The sequence below is a fragment of the Melozone crissalis genome, unplaced genomic scaffold, assembly GCF_028551555.1.
Source record: "Melozone crissalis strain CALT ecotype California unplaced genomic scaffold, PUWL_Pcris_2 ptg000027l_1, whole genome shotgun sequence".
In the NCBI taxonomy this organism is placed as follows: domain Eukaryota; kingdom Metazoa; phylum Chordata; class Aves; order Passeriformes; family Passerellidae; genus Melozone; species Melozone crissalis.
The window spans coordinates 32,231,419-32,250,351 of NW_026535805.1; the positions used below are offsets into that span (position 1 = coordinate 32,231,419).

General features: G+C 38.2%; 1 protein-coding gene across 1 annotated transcript in view; it reads right to left on the reverse strand.

Moving 5' to 3' along the window:
• Positions 1-18,933, reverse strand: part of MAP3K5 (mitogen-activated protein kinase kinase kinase 5) — a 97,905-nt gene that overhangs the window by 9,708 nt on the left and 69,264 nt on the right. The window contains exons 13-24 of the mRNA XM_054279289.1: positions 18,414-18,509; positions 16,932-17,013; positions 15,374-15,507; positions 11,363-11,490; positions 10,291-10,427; positions 9,570-9,675; positions 8,446-8,603; positions 7,790-7,967; positions 6,959-6,979; positions 5,722-5,899; positions 5,466-5,634; positions 2,455-2,640 (exon numbers count right to left, since the gene is read on the reverse strand). Of these exons, the coding sequence (XP_054135264.1) occupies positions 2,455-2,640; positions 5,466-5,634; positions 5,722-5,899; positions 6,959-6,979; positions 7,790-7,967; positions 8,446-8,603; positions 9,570-9,675; positions 10,291-10,427; positions 11,363-11,490; positions 15,374-15,507; positions 16,932-17,013; positions 18,414-18,509 (1,573 nt within the window). The remainder of the gene's footprint in view (positions 1-2,454; positions 2,641-5,465; positions 5,635-5,721; positions 5,900-6,958; positions 6,980-7,789; positions 7,968-8,445; positions 8,604-9,569; positions 9,676-10,290; positions 10,428-11,362; positions 11,491-15,373; positions 15,508-16,931; positions 17,014-18,413; positions 18,510-18,933) is intronic.

An 18,933-nucleotide genomic window follows, 5' to 3' on the forward strand; every position in this document is an offset into this window, starting at 1 on the left:
AGGATATGTAAAAGTTACTAATCCTACTATTTTCACTGCCAAAAAGCAAGAGTATTCAGTGATGCAGTAATTTATGCAGGTACCTGCACTGGCTTTGGTTGGGATGGAGTTAAATTCTTTCACAGCAGTCCACATGGTGCTATGTTTTACACTGTGACTAAAACAGCCTTGATAGCACACACGTTTCAGCTCCTGCTGAGCAAAGCTTACATGCTGTCAAGGCTGCCTCTATCCCTCACACTGCCCCAGCACTGAGGGGACTGTGGGTGGACTAAGGGCTGGAGGGGCACACGGCTGGCACAGCTGGAGCAGCTGACCTAGGAAATATTCCTTTCTGTATAAGGTCATGATGGGCAATAAACTAGAGGCTGCTTTTTCCAAAGGAGCTGCTGCTCAGGGACTGGCTGGGCACAAGTCTGCTGTTGGTGACTGACTGCTTTTGCAACACTTGTGAGATTTTTCTCCCCCTTTCACTTATTTAACAATCTTTATTTTGACCCACAAATTTTCTCACTTTTGGTCCTTCCGATTCTCTCCCTCCTCCTGTTGGGAGGGAGTGAATGAGTGACTGGGTAGGGGTTTTCCTCCAGTTGCCAGCCAGGGCCCACCCAGCACAGCAGTACCTGTGTCTGCTCAGTTCTATGGCCAGTGGCCACGAGATGGCACTTGGACACCGTGTTTGGATTTGGGAGCTGTGCAGTGCCAGGGGAGCCTGCCCTGGGCCTGGCACCGGGGCAGCAGCTGCCCCTAAGGCTTGCCCACTGCCCTCCGAGGCAGCACAGCCACCCTGTGCCAGCACTTTGCACCTTCCCAAACCGACTGCCACAGAGACAGTGACGTGTTTAGCTAAGTCTAGCTTTATTGAGCACTGAAGAAACAAAATCTAACTTTGTCAAGATCACAACCATCCATAGTAATGTGATTTAGTTATTTATATGGCATCACAAAATTACTTTTTCTTGGTTGGTCTGATAAGGATGTTGTGATTATTAAACACTGTAACCTAAGATCAGCTTATTAATACCAAGAGCAAGGGAACTACTTTCCCTCACTTTTAGCAGTGCCTCAGTCTCTGCAGCATCTGAGGTCTTGATATTCTCCTGGATTTCAGTGTAGCATAGAAATCTATTGTATGGCCAAAATAATTAAAGTTGCACACATATAAAGCAAAGTTTTTCTTTAACTTTCTGTGGGTTTAGTTAAATAACAGATAGTAATGACAGAGACACTTATCAGTTAAAAAAAAGCAACTTGCAATTATGAAGTTAACAGAAAGTAAATTTTTTACTGATAAGAATACAACCCAGGAAATTACTACCAAACAACTGATGCCCAGCAACATCTCTATCAAAACAGTACAAATATTTGTACTATGACCCCCTGCATTGTTTTCTTGACCTTGTATGCTTGTTTTTTCTCCTCCAGTATCAAAACAATATTAATATGAGATTATTAGAGCTGAAAACATACTCAAAAGAATCAAAAACTTTTGATTTGTAGAAAGATCTCTTTCACAGATTCATTTAACACTTATTTTTAATAAAAGCATCTAATCTTGTTAGTGTCGTCTATGCAACACTTTACATGCTATGCCATCCATCCTGACTTGTCCTCTACTTGTCTGAATGCCCCAGGTTTGAATTCTAAAAGGCTCATCCACCTCAAATACCTACCCGAATTGTCATTTCATTTTTACTACATGACTTCAGTCTGGACAAGTGATGTTCAGTACAGCTGCACCCTCCCATGTTCATTATTCATCTTAATAATTAAGCCTAACTGTTTGGGAACTAACACTTAAATACATACCTTAAGAAAACATTTGCTGTTTGTAAACCGGCTATTTAAGGGCTACCCATGCATGTGTTTGGCTGCTGAATGTAGGAAATGATAAATTTTGCATTTATTATTGGTAGAAAAGTAACAATCCTCCTTATCCTGCTTATTATAAATTGAAATGAGAGTTTTATTTTGGCAGAAATCTGCTAATCAAAATACTAAAAATAAGAATTAATATAGTATTACAAGGTAGATAGACTACTATGGGGGGCAATGCATTCTTGTAAGAGAAGTTTAAGAGATCTGCATTTATGTAGGATAAACCTGACATTTACTGTTAGTCTTATTACCCAGGAAACCAAAAATGAGATTTTTTAAAAAGGCTTTCCTGCCTTACTATTATGACACAATATTCACACAATTATTCTGAACTTGCTATATCTTTAATCAGTAAGATCTCAGTAGTGTTCAGGGTCTGTGTCCTGCCAAAGGATCACAAGGCAACCAGACCAAGTCACTGCTGTGGGTTCAGATTTTGCTATTACAGTTTCAAAGCCCTCAAATATTATTGTTTCAGCAGCTCTGGGTGGAAGTTAAACAAGTTCACTTTGGTCCTGACTTGTTTCGTTTTTTTCAGTTTAGGTGAACAAGTTTCTGAGTAAAAATGGGACTTACAGCATCTTGAAAACCAAACAGCACAAGCTGCACTTGGCTGATACCATGGCTGTCAAAGTCCAACTCCAGCTTCAATTTTGAAAGAGTGGTTGCGATGATTTTGCGATCAGTGGACCGTACAAACTCTCTGAGGCTGGAAACGAGTGTTGTGATATGTTCCCATTTTAGCTTGGGTTCTTCAGCTCCCTGGCAGAAGAGAGAGGAAAAGAAATAGTTTTGATAGTCATATTTTTGAAACATACATCCAGAAAGACTTCAGTTAATAACGTCAGCTGGCAGTATGGGTTTTCAGAAACTCTGCTGCTATGGTTAAGGGGAAGGTGCAGCTGCAGGTCAGGTGCTGGTGGCAGCATAACTGCAGCAGCACAGAGCTCTGGGGCTGGGCTCCCTGGGGACAGGCAGGGGGGAACTCATTGAACAAGTGGCTGACTTCATTTTACACCATTTGCTGAAGAATGTGTGCACACTGCAGTGTGTATGTGTCTTTGTACAGCAATGAATAAAGATATGAAAAAATGTACTGTGCACTGGGTACTACAAATGACTCATAATTGCAAACACACACATGCTTTGCAGTGCTTCTAATTTCTGGGTGCCTCTCAGAGACAATGTGCAAAGTCCTACAGCAGCATTTAAAAGAAGAGATTAGTCAATTATGCAGGAGGCTCACAAAGGTACTGCTTGTTTCTTATGTAATTTCCTAATTTCCATTAATACAGAATTTCTACACTTGGCTGTTCTTAAAGCAAGTCTACAAAGATCTCACCTTTCTAGTATAAATATTCATATGCCTATTTTTAAAAGCTTTTGTGAGCATGAGCTACCAAAAGCAAAAAGCTCAAAAGCATTCATCAGAATAACCAGCCTAAGTAACCAGGAATCAGAGCACTGTATTTGCTCTTATAAGTAAAGTTATGCCAAGTGAATGCAAATTTCAAAGCCAAATCTTAAATTAAGCCAGAGTTGTAGTTCAACATGAGGTATTAGATGCTTACTCTGAAGGAAGTAAAGTAAATATTTATATAGACTAAGGACATCCAACATTGATTTCTGTAAAAGAAGGACATATGGTGTTTGGTTCAATTGCATTTGCCAATTTTATGCCATGAATGTTATGGCTGGCCAGACACCAAGAACTCTTGTTTGCTAGTAACACTGAGCTTTAAACTATAGTCAAGTAATCCTGGTTGGGATGAAACAAGGATAATTTTATTGAGAAAGAAGCTTAAGAAAACTTCTTGTGCAGTCAAAAATACCACTGACTAAAACATCCACCTAAGATAAAAGGTCCTAGCCTCTGATCTTGATCTGCTTTGAAGAATTCACTTGATGATTTTCTATGCAGAAGTGGATCTCTCACTGCTCTGCAGTAGCCAATCTTCTTTCCAGGTAAATAATTAAAAAGCCATTAGGGCAGATAGGTAGATGCACACCATAGCCCTGGACTAGAAGATCCAAGTCCACCAAGGCATGAGGCACTTACGGGGACAGGAGGAGCAGTATGACTTACTAATTAGAAATAGTGACCCATTTTGTGAGGGGCATTCTCCTCCCTAGCCCTCAAACCCAATGACTTTGCTGAAAGCTTTCTTGTGAAGAGTGTTTGTGAAGAGAAAAACTCTATGAAATCCTAAACCCTGATGAGGCCTATCAAGCAAGCCAGGCTTGTTCTATAAGTAATTTCTTGCATTTCTCAAGGGAGAAAACAGTCTTTGGGAGTCAGAGCTCATCATCCTTTTGAAGGGCAGCCAGTCACATGAACATGAGTTTTGAACTCTTTGGCTCTAAAATTCTGTGTCTCTGCTTCTCTCTCAAGCTGTCCCAGCCCAAGCTGAGAAATGCATGAAACGCTGAGCACACTCTCTGGGATTTGTGATTGAGTTTCAGCCTCTCACAATCACTGATTATTACTTGCATACACATGCAAAAACTGTGTCTTTTACAACAACACTCTCACAAAGCACAGATCACAAATGTCTTTCTCACTGCCTTATCTTGTAACATTTTCCGTAGTTACCAGGATAACTGTGGGTTACTCTCTCCCCCTCCCAAGAGTTAGAAGCTGTTTTTATTTACATGGCACCCATTTCCATTTACATGCATAATAATCATACTGGTTTGCATCAGTTTCTAAACACTAGTGTCTTTAGAAGATGAGTTGTCATGTTTTATACAAATGTTTTAGACCAGCAATACTTTGCCTTGAGAGTGAAGTGAATCAATTAACTACTAACACACACACAAACAAGAACAAAAAATCCTGTCACCCAATTACAGTGTTGCAACACTTAGTGAGGTCATGATCTTTTATTTCTTCAGTGTTGTCCTGAACTGATACATCATAATAATGAATCATCCCCACAAAAGAGTGCCAAAAGGTCATTCTGCAATTATTTTGTTGTTTGTTGAAGCTCTCACAATTACTACATCTTCCCTCCATAGGTGTTCCCAACTGCACTGAAGGATAGCTGCAATTTGTTTTCTTCCCAGCCCCCTCTTTCCCCTGTTATGGCTGTTGGCTAGGAGGCAATGGTATATCCATCAGCCCCATTTTTTCTATACAATAGCCTAACATAAGGCCAGAGCAGGCCAAAGGACCTAAACCTCCCTCTGTCAAACCAGTCACTTGGAACACAGAACTTTATAAGGAGGTCAAGATTATTCACTCCTGGAGATCATCTACCTTATACAAGTTACTCAAATTTGAAAAGCACTGGAAAAATAGAGTATCATGAAAACATGTTTTTCTGTTGTCTTGCCAGTACTAATACCCAGGTATATACATAGTAATTACAAACCAAAAAGGCCTATTTAATGCATCATGAACAATTTCAAAGCCTGTTTTTAATAGCCCAAATCAAACAGTAAAAAAAAAAGCTTACATGGTGTATGCTTTCTAGTTTAATCAAACTTCATTTCTAGCTGCTCTACTATGTTTAATTTCAAGAGTTCCAGGTAACTGCAGAGAAGTCATAGAATTCCATAAAATTCTTGCTGCCCTCTGGAATTACCTGAGTCAAAGCTTCCATCAGGTTCCTCACCACCTGCTCTTGGTCCTCAGTTAATATTCTGTGGAGAGTGGCTCTCCTTTCACTATCCTTCTTCAGCATGAAAAACCCAGAATCTTTCTCTTCAGGTGAAGGAGGTGCACTGTGATCCTCAAAATGTTCATCTGGGATGCTGAATGACACAGTGAAAAGAAACATTACAAAAACCATTCTGATGCACACATTCCTAATCTAACAAAAATGTCAGGTAGCTCTTTACCTCAGAAAAAGGGACCGGATTCCCTTCCCATCTTTTTCTCCACAGGATTTGGCTCTTGTTTTGAAAGAGAATGGATCAATTTTTAATTCTGTATCAGGTGAGACAGAACCATATTCACTGCTGCTACTTGTATCTTCCACCAGAACAGGGACAGGTAAGGATATGCTCCGAAGATACTCTATTTGTATAGGAATATTCAGAAATTAGAATTTAATAATGCCATCAGAGTTTTGAAGTGAAGATTATTTTTTCAGAGGAAACAGAAAAACTCCAGCCTTCCCACATACAAACACAAAATATTAGAGAAAAATTGACAAAAAACACCTAAAACTTTTTGTCTGGAATAGAGTTATCTTTCAGGTATGTTTTTATTCTTGAAAGATGGAAATGCTGGGCTTCTTGAGAGTTCATTCACAGAACTTCAACACTGAAGTGAATGTGCATCCCCTGTCATGACTTCCAGCAATAGGAAAACTTTTCTACAGGGTAAGTCGTCCAAGCAACTTCCAAGATCTTAATATTATGGGTGTATATATTTATATATACACTATCTATAAGTGTAGATACTAAAACAGATATAAGATACATTTCTTCATCAAATTCATTTGTACAAGTTTAATTAATTCATAACCATTGACTAGTAATAATAAACATGCAGGTAAGTCATAACTTAATTTTAAATCCAGAGCACACATTGCCACTGCAGGAAACTACTCATATCTATTTCACATATGCACATTTCAAAATGTACTTTAATATCAATTCAGCATGAAGGTAACTATGTGTGTGCTCAGTTCCCTCCTGCACTCTTCCAGTTAATTTCCTGAAAGAGAGGAGTAGCCTATATCCTGGTCTGACAAGGGGCTCCAAATGCATTCTGGTTTGCCACTTATAGAATTTAGTCTAATAAAAATCTATGCTATCATTCTCCACAAACCTTGTCTCTGTGGCTACTATAAAACAGCCATTGGTTTCTACCAAAAGTCCCCATAAACGACAGCACAGCCCTACAAGCCTGTATCACTCACTCACAATTAAGCCACGGTCTGGTAGGATTAAAAATATCTGAAATATGCACAATGAATTAGATGTTCCTAACAGAGAAGGGTCACTTATCTTCACAATTGTGATCACTTCTCTTTCCATCTTTTTAGTGTTGAGAAATTATACCAGGATAAGTGATAACTACAGTATCTACACAAGTATGGTTTTGATGGAGAAGTAGGTTAAAACTCACCATTTGTGTTGACTGAAAGGACTGTGTGAGAAAAGGAAAGAGAAAAAAGGAAGTTAAATATGCTGAAATTAACTGAGAAAAGTCTAAAGGGTAACTTCCCATTTTTATGGATTATCTCAATTCTCCTGGCTGCAGTCTCCAAAAGTGTAATTTATTGCAATTTAATTTTATTCTGAGGGAGTGGAAACTACAATAAAAGTGATCATCAACTATCATCTCTTTACCTGATATTTTTCTTTCTTTAATCATCTAATGCTAAAAATATACAGAAGATATTTTCCCAAGTATATATCTACACACAATAGAATATGTTATTACTGCTCTCAAAACTCCTTTGCTACTTTCCATAATTTAGAACACTACAGGAAATGAACATTTCCTGAAATGAAATTTCATGAAACAAAAATAATGCAGTGTATGCACATTTGCTATGGGACAAAGATTAATTCTGCTTATGTAGAAAACTCCACTGAGATTTAATAGCTTGTTCTAACCTTACACAAAATACACTCTACATAAATATTTTTTCAATGAAAATGTATGCAAATTTAAAAAGGGAAAAAATGAAACAAAAATGCAACAACCATAAAAGCTGCACAAAATCACAGACCTAAAAAATACTAGAAATATTTCTATAAATTGCCTTCTGCGATAACATGGTAACAGAATTCTGATACAAGAGCATTTCTGCAGTAAGCTGCTGGTAGAGAAGGCCACAGCTGAGCATTCACATGGGATGGAGATCCACTGTGTTCCCCTTAAAGACTAAATCAGCAGTTCCAGGAAGCATGGGCAAGAGGAAACTTCCAGATTGAATTTAGCAATGCTTACCTGAGAGCTTTGAAGGAGACTTTCTTTTCTTGCTTGAAACCTTCAAGAATTCATCTATAAGTAGCTCATGAGCAAAAGCTCGTTTATCAGGATCTGGTTCAAAGCAACGCAATATGAAAGCCTTGGCTTCTGCAGACATGGATTCAGGAATTTCTGGGTGTATTTTAAACATCCCCACCTGAGACAAATAAAGGGAGAAACAATGGCCTGAACTGTTCTTCCCCCAAACACTAAACATCATCAAAAAATTGTTTAGATAGTAGAAGTGGTATATCATTTTCAGGTTTTAATATTAACCTTATACAATTGGTTTATTAATTCAGAGAAAAAAACCCAAACTATTACGAACTGCATAAACAATTGCATTTAAAAACCCCCACAGCTGCAAGTAGAGGCTCTTCACAAAGCAGAGAACTGTTTCTTTTTCTCAGTTTGGTGTTCTTTCTTAACACCCAGGCTGCTGAATAGCTGCTATCTCTCTACTAATCTGTTCAAAAATACACAGCACTCCCTCTCAGGTGAATCAGATTATTGTTCTTAACAGAATCCAAGCACTTTCTTTATCTCCCTTTCTTGCAACCTTTAATTCTCCAAAACAGTCATCAGATCTCCTGTGTTTAGAAATATGACTCAGCTGTACGAAGAAGATATCTGACCTTAAACATGGCTGCTTGTGGTTCTCCCAGTTCATAAAATGGGGGTTTCCCTGTAGCCATCTCAATGATTGTGCATCCCAAAGACCAGATGTCTGCAGCCTTCCCATAGCCACGTGGCCCTTTGTCTATGATCTCAGGTGCCATATACTGGAGGGTACCTGTTTAAAACACACTCTTTTGTGTTTACTTAGGTGTAATAATGCTACAAATAGATAGCTAAAAGACAAGAGGAACAAAATGACTGAGGAGTGAGCAATATCAGAAGAGTTAAAAAATCTCCTTTTATTATTCAAATTCAAAGATTTTCACATGCATTCTATAAAAAACTCAAAATACTGCTCAAGATATTAAAGCACTTGGTATCATCTACTGATCTGGAGATCGCTTTTCAATGTCAATGACAACTGCTAAATGTTTCAATGAGCTTTGGATCAGAGAGAGTTTTCTTTTTTCTTTTTTTTTTAATATCTTAAGCTTAAAATATGGGAAAGCGCTCTGAATTGTACCCAGAGAGGAAAAGGAAGAGAAACCTGAAATCTTAACCTAAAAGAGTAGGTGACATGAACATTTTCTTCTTAAGTAAGGGAATTAATGCAACACATCATGCTGCACTCCGTTCCTTTTTCAGAAGCAATGGAAGAGCAAAGGATGGAATTAAAGTAACAGCCACTTCTCATTTTACATAACTACTTAATGCAGTGTCACTGCATGATTTACCACCCAAATTAAATTATCAAGGAGAGGGAGGAGCAACTGAATGACAGGTTTTGCAGATACGCAATTCTGGCCATGAAGTCAGGATGTCCAAGCCAATCATGAAAGAAAAAGATCAGCAAGATGAAAAAGCTACACGCACAAAGGAGACAGACTCAAATAAAGCACAGGAGAGACACAGCTCTTCTGTTGTAGAGGACTTTGATGTCACAAATGGAACATCCAAAACAGCACTCTCTTTGAACAGTGCATACAAGTACAGCGTGTAGCTTAAGATTATATATCCCAAAGTTATTCTTCCAGTAACCTTTTATACTGATTTGAAGTCAATGAAAGTTCAGCATCTGTGGATTCTGACCCTACATACACAGTTCGAGTGAGGATAAGAAAAATCTCCTCTGGGAACATACCAGTGAAGGTTTCAGTACAAGGATTGATTCCTGCAAGTCTCTTTGAAGTTCCAAAGTCCGAAATCTTTAACACTCCACTGTATGTGTTGATAAGCACGTTATCACCCTGAGGAAAAGAACATGCAGAGCAATTATTTTTCTCTGCAGACCCTTTATCTAAGACTTTTTGCATAACCTGTTTCTACAATACACTCCTTACTAAGTAAGTGACTTCTTAGGAGAGGAGATGAAAGAGAAATCAATACTGTTCCTGCTGTATGCAATCCCATTAACAAAATCTTCATCTTAGAGTGAATTTCCCCTCTTACCAGAAGGAGTTCAGTTAAAGAATACTAAAAGAGGAAAAATGGCTTTTTTTTTAAAAAGCAAGCCAAGCACTTTTTCATCTGCAATCTCCTTGGAAAAGAACTTGCTAATTATACCATCCACAATCTTCTTCACTTCAATCAGATTTTATGAAAGTTCAGTCATGTCTTTGAAACCAGAAAACAAAGTATCTACTTTGTCACATATTAGGTTGTTATATGAGAATTTTCCTAAAATAGGAAAAAAACCCAACATATTTCGTTGGTGCAAATTGAAATCAACAATGGTTCACCTATGTAACCCATGGTTGAGAATAGCAGAGAGCTTTCAGAAAAAAAGGTTTTAAATTGCAGGATAAATAAATGGTTATGCAGCTACATACTACTGTCAGGCTTAATTCTCTGCAAATCCTTACCTTTATGTCTCGATGCACTATTTGATTATCGTGGAGGTATTTTAATCCTTCAAGAATCTGCTTGGTGTAAAAGCCAATTGTCTGCTCATTATTTTTTAATGGTCCCCATTTTGACCGTAGAAGAGCAGAAAGACTGCCTGTAATTTTGGAGAGCAAAAAGTGAGAATAAAAATGCAATTAAATTCTGCTTTCTCCCCCAAAGGAAAATAAGTAACAAGAAGCATCAATCCCAATCCAAGTGTAGGCATCTCATCTATAACCAAAGTTATCTCCAGTCAAATGCTTTCTTGCATCACCACTGGCCTGTGCAATTAAAGAGAGAGTCTCAGTATCTCCTGGGCAGTTTGCAAAAAACTGAAGCCCATGGGAAGGACTTGCATTGGAGAAGCTCATGGAGGACTGTCTCTCTTAGAAGGGACCCCATCCGTGCTGGAGCAGGGTAAGGAAGTGAGGAGTCTTCCTCTTGAGGAGGAAGGAGTGACAATTTCCATGAACTGATCACTTTCCCCATCCCCCTGCACCTCAGGCAGGAGAAGAGAAAATCCTAAATGAATCTAAGTCCAGAAAGAAGGGAGGGGTAGGGGGAACGTGTTTCTTAGATTTGGCTGTATTTCTCATTACCCTACTCTGATTGGGTTGACAATGAATTAAATGAATCTCCCCAAGTCAAGTCCATTCTGCCTGTGAGGGTAACTGATGAGTGATCTCTCCCTGCCCTTATCATGACCCATGAGCCTTGGGTTGCATTTCTCTCCCCTATCCAGCTGAGGAGCAGAATGACAGAGCGGCTTTGGTGGGCACCTGGGATCCAGCCAAGGTCAGTCCATCACTGATTTGTAGGTAAATGGAGCTCACCTGCTATAGCAATGATCTGAGATTTATTGGTAGCACACCATATCTAACTACTCAAGCAGTTTGAAGACACAGTTTTCCCTATTGATTTCAGAAAGAGACACTGTAGAATAATACACCTGTATGAAATATGTCTCATGGCCTTATTTTTATACTTTTAAAATGCTAAAAAAACAAAAAAAACAATCAACCACCAAACCAGTCTTCTCCCAAAACTTACCACCTGGCACCTGTTCCATGAATATTTTGATGAAGCCATTCTCACTAAGAGAACCTAAATACTGGACAATGTTCTTATGTTTGAGATGCTTGTGCAAAGCTATTTCTTCATGCAGAGGTTGGGAGTACCTGGAAAGTAAAGAAGCAGTTTATTCTTCATCTTGGTGAAAAAAGCCTTGAAACAGCTTACTTTGAAAATGAGTATTTGTTAAATGAATTTAACAACACTGTTTGTGACCAGCACATACTAAAATATTATGTGTTCATATGTAAATACAAATAATATATTAAAAAATATAATATTGTGTATTCATACATATGAATGTTACAAACGTACATAGAGTGAGGAAAAAAAAAAATTCTGAAAAATAAACTACATTCCACTCTAATTCCAAGAGAACAGTTGTGAAAGTGGTTGGATTCATATTGGTGCCAAAGTGAACTACTAAACTATAAAGCTAGTGTATAAATAAAAACAGTTCAATAATGAAAATTAATCACCATTTAAATTTTATGGTAGAAGCCTTTGCTGAAGTCTACATGGGGCATCAGAGTAAGAAAACAGAAATAATTAATCAAGATATATTTAAAACAACAGATTGAAACAACTTTACCTAATTCAATTTAGTCCAAGGTAAAGTATTTTTAAGAGATATGCTTTTCAACAGTCTTTTTGGCAAGAAAGTTTCTGGAGTCAGGATCTGTCTCCAGTGTTGAACACCACCAGAATTCAGCAGCTGATGTGCTGAGGTAATGTATTAGTTCCATCCTGAGACTCTTCCTAACTTAGGCTGGCCCTAACCCTTCCCTTGGAGGTGGGTCAGCTGCCAGATTTTGTGTATTTTCTGTCTATTTCTGGCAAAATGTAGACAATATGCTGACAGTCTGGCAGCTATCTTCTCTAACGCACTAACATCTGTGGCAACACTTTCAGGGTAGCTGAAATACATGAAGGACACTGACCTCCTTCTGTCAGTCCAAATGTGAAAAGTACTTGCAGCATTTGCAATTGAGGTTGTTATGGGAAAAGTACCTGTGACTTCCACTCCCTTTTATCACCTCTCCCTCAAAGAGCATCAAGCTACCAGTGGAGGTTGAACTCTTAATATAGTGTAGGGAAAAGAAAAGAAAAGTGATCATCTGAAAATCCCACTGGAGAACTGTTGCAGAAAATAATTATTTGGTTAATGAAAAGTATGATTATGCAACTCTGAGTCCGTTTACTAAAAACTAATTTGACTTTTGTCTTACCTCTCCACATGATTATAAATATTCTGACTACATTGTTAGTCATACAGAAATGCAAAATCAAAGACTGTATTCCTGAGTTCTGCTAATGAGATATTAATTCTGAGCAGCAGCAAAAAGACCATTATAATACTTCTTCCTGCACTTTTAAACAGCACAGTTGAGACTTGAGCAACAAAATAATTTTTCAAACAAAGTAAAGCCATAAGAAAATTTTTCCCTAGGATGAAGCACTTTTTGCTTTAGAATTTAATCACTAGAAGACTTTAAATGGTATGAACAAAAATTCTTAATCATCATCATAGAATGGTTGGAGTTAGGGAGAGACTTTAAAGTTCCAATCCTCCTGACATGGGCAAGGATATCTCCCACTGGACCAAGTTGCTCAGGGCTTTATCTGAACTGGGCCTGTCAGTCACTCTTCCCTTATCTGCCACTGCTGTAACCCTGTCACAGAAGGCCACCAGATTTGTTAGGTGTGATTTGCCCTTAGTGTTGCCACGTCCGCTGTCACCAATCATCTCATTATTTTCCATGTGCCTTAACACAGTTTTAAAGAGCACCTATTCCATGATCAAAATCAGCGGAGAGGTGAAACCTTCATTAAGTTCCCTGGGTCTTCCTTATTCCCTTTTTAAAAACAGAGGGTTTATTTCCCTTTTCTGGTCAGTGGGAACCCATGGATGCAACTCTTCAGGCCCCATGGACATGTGCATGTTCAGGTTCCTCAGATGGCCTCAAACCTGATCTTCTACAGAGGGTGATTTTTGATTCTCCCAATGAGAATCTCCCTCCTGTGGCTTGGGTGGTGTGGCAGGAGCAATTGTTGAAGACTCAGCCTTCTAATGTCCTGGATATCCAGGCCTCCTGTTTCTTCCTGGAGAAGGTCCACATGCTCCCCAGCCTTTCTGTTATCACCATGTACTTACAGAAGCTTTTCACGATGCCCTTGACATCCCTGGCAATATTCAATTCTGTTAGGTACTTTTGCTTTCCTAACCTGATCCCTGGCTGCTCAGACAATATCCAATTTCTCTGTATTCCTCCCAGGCTACGTGTCCTTGCTTCCACCCTTTGTAGGCTTCCTTTTTATGTCTGAGTTTTCCAGGAGATGCTTTTTCCTTCAAGCAGCTGTCCTGGCTTTTTTTTCCTGGCTTCCTCTTTGTTGGAATGGAGAATGTGTCTCTGTAGTCTAACATTTCCTGACAAGTATATTATTCGATAGCTTTTATTCAACATATAGCAAAATTGAAGACTCACGGTTTTTTGCAGGAAATATTTTAATTTCCAGCCCTGCCTGACTCAGAACTTAAATATTTTTCACAAATTCAAAAGGTGGTAATTCTTACTTATAAAATAATACAAATTAACTTCACAGATTGTTTTCTTTCTATAGACTTCTTTCAAAGTGTGAAAAGATCGTGTTACAACTAACCTTAAATGAATTAATAAATTTTTCTTACTTTGCTATTAAAAGAATAATACTAGAAATTCTTTCTGGAAGCCTCTAAACATTTTGATGAAAGACTAACAGCCTCCTAACAATCTCTTTTTGTGGTACCCTTCGCACACTGAACCTGAAACCTTTTCTGTTAAAAATTCTTTTAAAATGTGTATTGGAGAAGAAAAATCTGGATTTTTTTTTCTTTGAAGTAGTTACTGCTGTATTCAGACTATCTTTCTATTAATCACAGTTGTTACAAGAAAATTTCTTCTAACATACACAAAAGTTGCAACTATTTTGGGTCAACAGATTGTTTTATGCAATAAGGCCATACTTTCTGGGAAATCATAACATATATTGAAGTTCAATTGGGAATAACAATATAGAGGATGGAAGGATTCCCCTCTCCATAATCTAAGTTCTAGTACCTTTAAGACATTATGAGAATGGAGAAATTATTAAACCACATATCCATTTGACCAGCCAATCTATAAATGAGTTCCAAAAGATCAAGAAGTGCTAATTTTTAAACATCAAAGAAAAAAATAAGTCAGAACAGAATAACCAAAAAGACAGACCCATGAAGAAGAAACTGAGCTAAGCTTGACAGTTTAATACAATCAGTTTCCTTTGGAAACTCTTTAGATTTCATATCACTTTTATCATACTATTTGTGGAAATCTGTGTATACAAAATAGCATAAGACTATGAAGACCGGTAGACTTCATATACACAAATACTAAGGACATGAAATGGTTGGTCCTTACATGGAAAACTTAACACAGGAGAGAGGGTTACACATACAGAGACACTCAGCATTTAAAAAAAATTAACAAAGAGATTATTCCACATGATTTATTCTAATGAGGCTTCAAAATATTTGGTGCAAAAAGAAGAAAGAAAAATGTCTTTATCAAAAATTCAGGCCCAGAATTTTAAAGGACTGCACAAATAATGAATTTCAATAGGTCTTTTATGAGGACATGCCAGAGTATGTCTAGGTAGACAGGGCTCATGACCAGGTGTTTGAAGTAATATTTTGCACTTCAGTGGGTTTTTTTGTTTAGATTTATTTTGCTTCAAAGAAAAAATACTAGTACCAAACCCAACAAACATCTAAATTCTCAATTGTGATCACAATCTACTCCACAACTTGGAAACATTTAATTACAAAGAAAGGGAACACTACTATATACCGCAGACAGGTAATTTATTGGCAGCTTTGTCGAAGATGCACTCTTTGATCAGCAAATTGATTGAACACATTAATGATGAAATCATGTAATGCCCAAAATTTGGAATTAGCCAGAGTTACTATACCTGCTGTCTCTCTCTGGGATTTCCTTAATTGCAATTCTGACTTGATTGCTCAGATCTCGTCCTGCATACACAATGCCGTACGTTCCTTTTCCCAGAATGACTCGCTCACCATTCTCATCATACTCATAATCATACTGCAGAGCAAACAGCAACAACATGAAATAGAGCAGGGTAACGCTTATTCCACCTGACCCTGTGATCGTAACTGAGGCATCCAAGATGCCAGTAGCTTTCTGCAGAACACAGAGGATGAAGGAAAAATAACACTTTAAGATGATGACTGGGATGCCGTGCAGACACACCGATGTTTCCCCCGTGGCTTCTGAGGTAGCCTTCTCAGGGAAGAGCCGAGTTGGGCTGTACCCAGTCGGTGCAGTTCCAAATCGTGTCTCAGAGAGCAGCTCTGCCAGCAGGAGCTGCGCAAGCAGAGCCTACAACAGAGGGCACTCACTCTGCGCCACAGGGAGAGCCCGGCTGCTGCTCGGGCACAGGGAGCAAGGCAGGACACGCTTCATTCCTCCCAGGGGCTCTCCTGACCTCCCCACGGCTTCCAAAACCAGCACAGCCTCAATTCTGACACTGCCAGGTCTGCCAGCAGACTGTGCCAGTGGAGGTTAGTCAGCACTGCAGTGCATTAAGCGTGGTTTCAGCTGAGTTTGAATTTCAAACAGTCTAAGGCCAGCCCCAAAACATTTGTTAGAGAGATTACCAATGGGTCCCCTTGTGTAACACAGACACTGAATTTCACAAGCTCACTCCTGTGCTAAACCCAGTAGCTTAGGCCTAGTTCAAATATTTTTTTTTATTTTCTTCCATATAAAGACAGCTATCTTTTTAATAAAAGAAAGAATTGGCTACTTCTTTCAGTAGTTTGTTTAAACAATGAATTATTCTCATGGTAGTCATGCCCCTTAATTCAATTTTTTTGTTTCCATTTTTAAATTACATTTTTATTCAACAGAGTAAAGAGACCATTAGCACATTGCTATTTTTCCTGCAAAAATACTTACCACTGTAATGAAGTCACCCACTGCTTCTCTTTTTGCTAAAATAAACAAACAGGCACCCTAAGGTTCTCCACAGAGGCTCTTTTTCTCTGCCACAAGTCACCCCAGTGGTTTCCCTGTGTTCAACCTCTGATTTCAGAGAGAGAATGTTATAAAACGTGTTATAAAATTCTAACATCAAAACGGGGACAGAGAGCTGTCTGTATTCATCACATAGCACTGACTCTCTCAGTTAGTTATGGATGTCTCTAGAGCTTCAAGACATCAGAATTTCATGTGATAGGACAGGGGCTTAGGTATTCTATTCTGCTCCTTGCCACCTCAAAGAAGGCTTAATCACCTTAAGAACTGCATTGCACCCAATAGTCCAGTACTCCCTCTCCAACTATGTGTGTGTCCAGATAAAACTCCAGGTGAGAACACAGTGTAAACGGTAACTTCACTAATTAACTTCATTAATCCCTAGAAAAGGAATGAATAATTTACTTCAGAGAAGCGCTAGACTAGAAGCCCATAATTTTGTATGTTGAGAGAAAAAAAAGCACAAATACCTCAAGAGAGTCTCCATCACATTCCCCTTCCTCTGTAGTCTTCCCCATTTCTTCAGTGATACTGTTCACCATGTCAAAAAATCTGTACCAAAAATAAAAAGGAGAGGAAAAAAGCAAACACACACTTGAGACAGTAACTTGAGACAGTAACTTAAGACAGTATAGGAACAAAGTAATGAAGGGATCAAGAGAGGAATTAAGTACAGTAATTATTATTTTATATGACTACATATTATGTAATAACAATGTATATATAAGTACAATTTATACAGCCAGTATAAATTCAGTATTCAAGTTTGCATTTCTTGCAGAAGAAAAATTTTGTTTACATGGTTATTTAGCCATCAAAATCTGAAGTTTTTCCACTCCTTTTGCATGTGCAAAAAAATCCACGATATCTGAAATTACCAGTGGAATAAGTATTTCAAAATCCACAGCTCAGTTGAAATGCTCATCCTATACCACATTTCTTTATGTCCATTGAAAGCACTGAAGCATCATGAGAAGTGCTGGGAAGTTTTGCTATTTGGAAGAGCTTTTGTAGTGTAGGAATACTAGCTTCAAGTTTTTCCTTGAATGGAAAGGATTTCATAACTTTTCATTTAAAAAAATACTATTATAAATTCTACCATTTTGAAAGAAGACAAGTACAAAAACCATGTCATGCTAAGGTATTGCTTACTTATCTCTTCAGAAGGGGAATGAACATGGTAAAGAACCTACATGAACTGGAATGGATGAAGGACAAGCTAGAAGTTGGGCTTTGAGGTGCATCCAGTCATTTAATAGAGATCTCTGCAGTGCTTTTAGGCAAATTTGCAGCCATTTTAGCACAAAAAGGTGTGAAATTTCTTTTGGGAATGCTTCCAGGATCAATTCAACACCACACCCTCAAGCTTGTGGAGCAGAAACACAGCTTCGAGAAACTGAGACACCCCTAATTTTGTGCAACAAAGCTTTGCCAAGTTTCCTGCAGGGACAGAAGAACAATCTTATTTATGTAAACATATGCTAATATAAAGGAAATCAAGTATGTTGGTTTTAATTGTAACTAAAGCTGTATTTACAGTTACAGAGAAACTTGACCAGACTTTGTTGTTACTCTAAATGTTCCCACTTCAATAAGTCCTTCTAAAGTTTAGGATGCTTTGTTTAAGTGGGGGCACACATTTTTAGTAAAATGTAATATTGTAAGTATCACAAAACTAATCCCAGAAAGGTGTGTGTAAAAAATAATTGGATTTATAATTGTAGTTGCTTCTAATGTTTGCCTGAGCTTGTTCTTTGACCCTTCACACATCAGATCTCCAGTGTATTAAGGTACACAGGGTGCTGTGCATTAAGCTTTAACACAAAACACACTGATCACTGAGGACGCTCAGATCAACTTTCCCATAGTTCTGAAACAGTCAGTCCCCGTTGTGCATGCAGGGATCTATCCCATCACAGGCCATGGCTTTTTGAAATAACACTGTGACCCACCTTCTACAATGAAGTTCTGTGCAGAAATAGATTTGAAAGTCATCCGAGTTGTGCAGCACATACAAGAAACAGCATCGTTCTTCAAACTTTGAAATGCTGAAAGAACAGCCAAGAAAGTTGTTGAAAGATGCATTTAGACTTCTACCAGCTTTGTCAAACCATACAGATCAACCCATTTAACATGGGAAAGCACAAGATTAAATCTGAGAATCCACAGCTTTTCCTTATTGTAAAATCACTCTTTTGTATCCTCCAAAGTTCACATTCTGATGTTCGCTATCATTCAGCTTGCCCCGCTAGTCTACACATTGCTCAACAAATAGTGGGAGCAAAGAAATTCATAGGAAGATTTCCATTGACCTATGACATTTTTGTCTTCAGTACATTTAGGTAAGGGCCTGCAACCAGAGTGAAACGTCCTTTAAGGATCATATTAGAAAGTTAGACTTTGAACTGAAATAAAGAGTTCTTTGTGCTTTAGACATCAGCCACAGCTCAATTTTGAACACAAAATTTTCTA